Here is a 7,892-nt window from a genome sequence, read left to right as displayed (position 1 = left end):
CTGACTACATGTCCCAGACTAGATTACGCATACTTTTCTGTTTGTGTGTGTGCTAGGCTTACTGTTATTGTTTCGATTATTAGAATTAGATATTAGCACAGCTGGAGCCGGGTTGTTTACATGTCACCCTTATGACAAAAAAGGTGCACATTCTATTACAGATTTAATTTGATTGTATGATATACCTAATATGTGTTTTGGCTTGGGTGTCCCATTGTTTAGGTATTTTCAATTGCGGCATAAAATATCAAATTAAAGAGAACGTAGATTTGGAAGGCCAAGCCCATCTCTGCCTTGGCCTACCCAAACTCATACCCTCTCCCCTGTGTGTGTCACTGGGCTAGAAAGTCCCAGTCACCAGAGCACAGCTCTGACTGGCTGTAGTCACAGGACCGCCACACAGAAACAGCAAACCACACCCAGTCAGATGTTTTTGCGTGACTTGATCTTTCGTTCTTTCTTTTGTTCTTTCTTTTGTTCTTTCTTTCTTTCTTTCTTTCTTTCTTTCTACTGAAATGTCAATACTATAGGTTAAAAGGGCATCAACTCAAATGTCTATGCAATTCTAAACAAGGTGTTGTGAACTGAAGTTGGTCAAATCAGTCAGAGTAAATGAGTATACTACTGCCAAAAATAGTAATATACATTGTTCATTTATGTGTAAGACTGTACTCTAGGATTTGGAACTTGACCACCCTGTAGACATGTATACACTTTATTATTTGCATATGCCCTAAGAAAATCATTTTGTTCAAGCCTCTCTAACTCCCCCTGTTGCACCTGTGTGTGTGTATTGTGTCTATACAATAGGTTTGCCTTTTCTGATAAGCCATGCTTTTTTTAAAGTTCTGTAAACACATAAAGATGTCTCCCACACATAGTGACACTACAATAAAGTATCTCCAAGTTTGTACTGCATTGTACTTCATTCACTTTCTCGTAGCTCTGTGACAGAAAGCTAGACTCCTTCTTGAAGAGACCTCTTGTAAAAGGCAATTGATCCCAACTCCTCGTCTACTCTCTTCTCATCTCTCCAATCTCCCGCACAACTCTCTCTCTCCCCTTTGAACAGAAGCAGGGTGTGTCAGGGCTTACATCCACTCAATCCTTCCCTACCAGTCTGACAGGATGTGCCACTCCTGCCAGCCACAGCCTCAGGGAATCAAGGGAGAAGGAGGAGGAGTGGGCAGTGAGACGGAAAGAGAGTGAAGGTAAAAGTGGGTCACCCTGTTTCAGGTGAATGCTCCTCCCCTTGACTCTAGAGCAGGATAAAACCAGCGAGGTGTCAGCCAGATCGTCACTTGAGGAACTTGACTCTCCTTTTTGAAGCCTCCTTGTCCTTATTCCATTGCTCTCTCTTTTGAGAATTCAGGCTTGTAAAGCAGAGTCAACACTACCCTAAAGTTGCAACCATGAGCTTCAGGACAAGCTACAGAAGCGGCGGCAGCAGCATGGGCGGCGGCATGGGGGGCAGCACCACCATTCGCAAGAGTTTCACCAGCCAGTCCTTGGCTGCTCCCGGATCCACCCGGATGAGCAGCGGGTCTGTCCGCCATTCTGGCGCCGGGTTCGGTGGTGGCATGGGTATGGGTGGAGGCAGCGGCTTCAGCAGCAGCAGCAGCGCAGGTGGCTACGGTGGTGGTCTCGGCGCTGGCTATGGTGGTGGTATGGGTGGCGGATTCCATGGCGCCACCATCACAGCTGTCACAAGCAACCAGAGCCTGCTGGCACCACTGAACCTGGCGATCGACCCCAACATCCAGGTTGTCCGCACCCATGAGAAGGAGCAGATCAAGACCCTCAACAACCGCTTTGCCTCCTTCATCGATAAGGTCAGTTCCTTTCTGTTAACCTGTGCATCTTCACCTTGCCTGTACTTCAAATGCTAAGCATTCACATCAATATCAACTGCACACAATTTTACTGTCTATACTGAAGTGCACAAAATAAGTGCCTGTACACTGTTCTTTTGACTTCATCATGCACTGAAATGAAACATTCTGAACCCTGTGTTCAGAATGCTATCATGGTGCTTCTCCCTTCCAGCTATACTATCTGCAGGCTTCCATGTCAGACTGTTGTCATGTAACCAAATAGATAATTGACATTGACCACCACCATGAAATACTTTAAGTTTGTATTGACGTGCAATGATCACAATCAATAGAGTAAACCAGAAAGATGACAAATACAAGTTAGCGTTGGCTTTCACCTCACATATTAGCTTGCTAATATAACAGCATAGCATTTATTGGCTGTATAGAGCTGAGTAAAGCTGCTCTCCAAATGCAGGCATGTTTATGTTTCTGCTGACAGCCCTTATGTCACATATGTCATATCTCCCACAATTTACACTCTGACATAAGAAATAGATAGTAAGACAAGGGAGCTGTAAATCTTATCTCTACTGCTGAATCTGTCAATTAATGATGACCTTTGGGATTAGAAAATGGTATATACTGTGCAGAGGCTGTTTCTGATTATGCCCATTTGTGTTGGGCTTTCACAAAAGTTGTAAAAGGACCCCACCCAGGAGTAAACAATAATACAATAAAGATAGCCTGAAGCCTTGTCAGGTCCTGTGACTTTAACGGCCTCTTTGGCTGCTATCTAAACAAGGGTGGAGACCCATCTCTCCCTCTGACTCAACCATCGCATGCCTGCAGGGTGTGGTTGTGTGGACAGAGTGCCCACATAGTCCAAACTCTTTGGTTTTTTTAAAAGTCTGGAATGAATGCGTGGCCTTCAGAGTGAAACAGAGCAAAAGAGATGACTCATAGCTATGAGAGATAGGTAAAACACCCACAGTGAGTTAGGGTTAATCCCACATACACACAGTGAGCCACTCCTTGTCAGGGAAAGTTTAGATATGCTTTGGCATGCCAATAAACACTCTCTCACTGGCCCTGTTTTGTTTTGAGGGTGAACAATGAGAGCTACACATCTCAGGGCAGATTATCGATGGGATTAAGATTAATTTGACCTCCCAGGATGTTGGCTTCTCAGACTCTGTGTTTACCCCTAGATTACCATATGTCATCATCACTTATATCAACAAAGTCTTGGACAGGTTGTGGCTGTTCAAACACAAACCTGTGATGCTATCTATGCAGGTACAGATGTGGATTTTACTGCAAGTCTGCTACAAGGTTGACCCAGGAGAAGTTATGTTTTTGCCACACCCTTGGAGCACCATTCTTTCCACTTCCTTTTAAAACATCTACAGAAGTCTACCCAGGAGAAAGACTGACAATTAAATCGTAATGTAGAGTCTATGAAGCCTTATTCATGGATCCATCCATCACACTTTATCATTCATTAATGACCACATTCATCCATTTATTCACTCACTCACTGACCAAATCAAATCAAATCAAATGTATTTATATAGCCCTTCGTACATCAGTTGATATCTCAAAGTGCTGTACATAAACCCAGCCTAAAACCCCAAACAGCCAGCAATGCAGGTGGCTAGGAAAAACTCCCTAGAAAGGCCGAAACGTAGAGAGGAACCAGGCTATGTGGGGTGGCCAGTCCTCTTCTGGCTGTGCCGGGTGGAGATTATAACAGTACATGGCCAAGATGTTCAAATGTTCATAAATGACCAGCATGGTCCAATAATAATCACAGGCAGAACAGTTGAAACTGGAGCAGCAGCACGGCCAGGTGGACTGGGGACAGCAAGGAGTCATCATGTCAGGTAGTCCTGAGGCATGGTCCTAGGGCCTACTGACCATTTCCCTTTTGTCCATGCAGGTTCATGCACATTCATTCATTCATCCACCCATTCATTAATTTGTTTGCTCGTGCTTTTCTTCCTCTTTTCCTTCCTTCCTTCCTTCCTTCCTTCCTTCCTTCCTTCCTTCCTTCCTTCCTTCCTTCCTTCCTTCCTTCCTTCCTTCCTTCCTTCCTTCCTTCCTTCCTTCCTAAGTTTCAGTCAATGGCACTGACCATTTCCCTTTTGTCCCTGCAGGTGCGTTTCTTGGAGCAGCAGAACAAGATGCTGGAGACCAAGTGGAGCCTCCTGCAGGACCAGACCACCACACGCTCCAACATCGACGCCATGTTCGAGGCCTACATCTCCAACCTGCGCAGACAGCTGGACGGCCTGGGCAATGAGAAGATGAAGCTGGAGGGGGAGCTGAAGAACATGCAGGGTCTGGTTGAAGACTTCAAGAACAAGTAAGTTGTCTATATGTCGGATGTGCATGAAAAGTAGACAACTGGCCATATTAGTATAAGCAATAGTTTGTTTAACCTTAGTGTAACTAGCAACCAGACCGATGACTTTGCATGATATATTTCCCTTCGTTTTTTTCACCAGGTATGAAGATGAAATCAACAAGCGCGCCTCAGTAGAGAACGAGTTTGTCCTGCTGAAGAAGGTATGTGAGATAACATATCTCTCCATAACTCATGTCACAGTTATTACATCATCCATTAACTCCTCTCTCTCCTTCTCCAGGATGTTGACGGTGCTTACATGAACAAGGTGGAGCTGGAGGCCAAGGTTGACGCTCTACAGGATGAGATCAACTTCCTCAGGGCCGTCTACGAGGCGGTACGAACCATTAATGAACTTTTCACATTTACCATACAACACATACTGTAGATCTTCAATATCAGAATCTTGGAGAGCTTCAACACTACATCATGATAGCATGAGTGTTAGTCAGTGAATTACATACCGGATGAAATCTAAAGGTTTCTCTTCATCCTCTCTTGGTTCTTCAGGAGCTGCGTGAGCTGCAGGGCCAGATCAAGGACACCTCTGTGGTGGTAGAGATGGACAACAGCCGTAACCTGGACATGGACTCCATTGTCGCTGAAGTGCGCGCCCAGTACGAGGACATCGCCAACCGCAGCAGAGCTGAGGCCGAGACCTGGTACAAGCAGAAGGTAAGCCAAGACCAGCTTTCAATTGCAAGATCAAAATATATTAACATAGTTTACCAGAACACGTTCATGCAAAATAAGCAACATTGCTGTGAGCACTTCATCAATCTTCACCACCCTCCTTTTCATTCTCTTATATTTCCTCCCATATTTTCTCAGTATGAAGAGATGCAGAGCTCTGCTGGACAGTATGGTGAAGACCTCCGCTCAACCAAGACTGAGATCGCTGAGCTGAACCGCATGATCGCTCGTCTCCAGAACGAGATTGAGTCCGTCAAGGGTCAGGTGAGGGTGCAATCTCATTTCAGAACCTCCTTTGAGAGGATTGACCATAAATGCCTGATGTCCAAGCAAGATGGTTCATAGCACTAGCGTATTACCATTAGCCACAATTATATACATGTATTTTGAATGAGAGGCTTGCTAACAGCAAAGGCTAATGCTAATGCGAAATGTTCTCTTACCACAGCGGGCCAACCTTGAGGCTCAGATCGCTGAGGCAGAGGAACGCGGTGAGCTGGCAGTGAAGGACGCCAAGCTCCGAATCAGGGACTTGGAGGATGCTCTCCAGAGAGCCAAGCAGGACATGGCCCGCCAGGTGCGCGAGTACCAGGAGCTGATGAATGTCAAGCTGGCCCTGGACATTGAGATTGCCACTTACAGGAAGCTGCTGGAGGGAGAGGAGAGCAGGTGAGTGAAAGCGGAAGCTGGATAGTTGAGATGTTAACCTCTTAGCTTAGCATGTTAGCAATGTTACTTAGCAACTTTCTATCCAAAGTTCGCTAACATTGCACTTATCTGTTCACAGAATATCCTCGGGTGGTGCATCTGCAACAATCCATGTGCAGCAGAGCTCTGGTGGCAGTAATACCATTTTTGATATAATTTCTCATTGTGTCACCATATAAGACATAGGCATGCTCTTCACACTTCAGCTTTAGAACCTTTTCTGTTATTCTGACTAACACACACCAAGTTTGACATGCATCATTGACACCAGAATATCCTCTAGCTTTACAGCAGATTAAACTGATCCCACTGTCTCTCTGTACCCAGACTACTCCAGCGCAGGCTCAGGTGGATTCGGCTATGGTGGCGGCAGCAGCAGCTACGGCGGCGGCAGCAGCAGCTATGGTGGCGGCAGCAGCAGCTACGGCAGCGGCGGTGGTGCCACAATCACCAAGTCCATGACATCCACCAGCTCCAGCAGGCGTTTCTAGAGACAGTCAACTCTCCACCCAAACCAGACCCATACCAATCCACGGTGCTACGCAGTAATCTTAGACCTACACAGCTGATTTACAGTCGGATTGATGACCTGTATTTACGTTTATTTTTCAATCCCTCCCAAGACAAAAAAAAGAAGAATGGGCAAGTTGAATTACACTGCCTTGGTAGATTCACTGGAAAACAATGAAAGTATCACTGTTATTTCAGGAACAATACCTGTTCTCCCCTGTATTATTCACCATAATTCACAGGTAACCAATAATGTACAAGTGCCAGTTCCTCACAAGGCCAACATTTCTATATTTCTGCACTGATGTTTAAGGAATATAAATGGAAAAAGAAAAAGAAAATGTGTGAAAACGTAAACCAACCTTAAAGAAAGCTAGCTAAGGATCTACTCTGTACCTTTGTCAGCTTGTAGCTTGCATCTACATGTATCAGTGGTTGTAGGACATATTGCTCTAGCTTCATACTCATAGATGGCAGTGTCATGGTCATAATCAATTAACTTTGGGCACTTGCTGATTTGGCAGCTGAATGGAGAAAACCATTGACACTATGTGGTGCTATGAACAAGTGATGCCTTCATATTCCTTTTAGGTGATTTATGTATGCTATGAAAGTGATGATGTGTCACATTATGCTGCTGAGGGGAGAACAGCTCATAATAATGGCTGGAATGGAGTGAATTTAATGCTATCACATGGAAACTATGTGTTTGAGTTCTATACCATTACATTACTATGAGTCCGTCCTTCCCAGTTAAGGTGCCACCAACCTCCTGTGGTGTTGTCATAACAAAAATAGGCCTTTTTTGCTAACACATGACATGTCTCTTTCATAGTGTACTGAAGTAGAAGGAACAGTAGTCAATCTTCAGTCACATAACTCAAAAGGATATACTTGTTTGTCAGAGGTTTACATTTTAGAGAAGTTTCCTGTTAATAGTTTTTTCTTTGCTTGGTTTTGCTTTTATTACCATTAGAAGGAAATAATGTTGTGACCAGATTCTACATAATTTGTGACAATTGACTTAACACCAAAAATAACTAAATTAATTAATTTGAGATCTTAAATCACTGTCTCTAGTGTGTGAAATGTTTGCCTTTTTTCTGAATTTTGTGTACTTCACATGCCTCTCTGGCACCATCTAGCTGTGCCTTCTTTGATCAAACTTCAATGTTGAGCATTCTGGAATTTCAGATAATTAAACTCCATTAAACTGATATTACTTTTTATTTATATTATTAAGAGTCGATCGACACACCCATGCGTCAATCTTAGTAACAACAATTTCCCCCAATTTTTATCTTGTCTCAATGCTGCAACTCCCCAACGGGCTCGGGAGAGGCAAAGGTCAAGTCATTCGTAGTCCGAAACATGAACCGCTAAACCGCGCTTCTTAACACCCGTCTGCTTAACCCGGAAGCCAGCCGCACCAATGTGTCGGAGGAAACACCGTTCACCCGGCGACCGAGATCAGCCTGCAGGCACCCGGCCCGCCATCACTAGAGCGCGATGAAGTAAAGCCCCCCCTGCAAAACAATCCCCTAACTCGGACGACACTTAGCCAATTGTGCACCCGCCCTATGTGACTCCTGATCACAGCCCGGGATCAAACCCGGGTCTGTAGTGATGCCTATAGCACTGCGATGCAGTACCTTAGACCACTGCGCCTCTCGGGGGGCCAAGAGATATGTTTTTGCATGGGCTGCGTCCTAATCCACCGCATCCGCCTATGTCGGCCTTCCGAATCTGCAATGGAA

At 44.8% G+C, this 7,892-nt stretch overlaps 1 protein-coding gene across 2 annotated transcripts; it reads left to right on the top strand.

Annotated features, from left to right (window-relative positions):
• Positions 1-1,097: 1,097 nt before the first annotated feature.
• On the top strand, positions 1,098-7,352 carry LOC110528490 (keratin, type II cytoskeletal 8). 2 transcript variants are annotated; one of them, XM_021610593.3, is made up of 9 exons: positions 1,098-1,832; positions 3,974-4,182; positions 4,325-4,385; positions 4,466-4,561; positions 4,735-4,899; positions 5,056-5,181; positions 5,366-5,586; positions 5,705-5,754; positions 5,953-7,352. In XM_021610593.3, the coding sequence occupies exons 1-9, from the start codon at positions 1,413-1,415 to the stop codon at positions 6,114-6,116; spliced, it is 1,512 nt and encodes a 503-aa protein (XP_021466268.2). In that variant the 5' UTR covers positions 1,098-1,412; the 3' UTR covers positions 6,117-7,352. The 2 variants fall into 2 exon arrangements, with proteins under 2 accessions (XP_021466268.2, XP_021466267.2); XM_021610592.3 differs by having other exon boundaries at positions 5,705-5,760.
• The last annotated feature ends 540 nt before the right edge of the window (positions 7,353-7,892 follow it).

This window comes from Oncorhynchus mykiss, chromosome 7 (genome assembly GCF_057628025.1).
Source record: "Oncorhynchus mykiss isolate SJ-2025 chromosome 7, ASM5762802v1, whole genome shotgun sequence".
NCBI classification, from domain to species: domain Eukaryota; kingdom Metazoa; phylum Chordata; class Actinopteri; order Salmoniformes; family Salmonidae; genus Oncorhynchus; species Oncorhynchus mykiss.
This window is presented reverse-complemented; position numbering and strand designations above follow the sequence as displayed.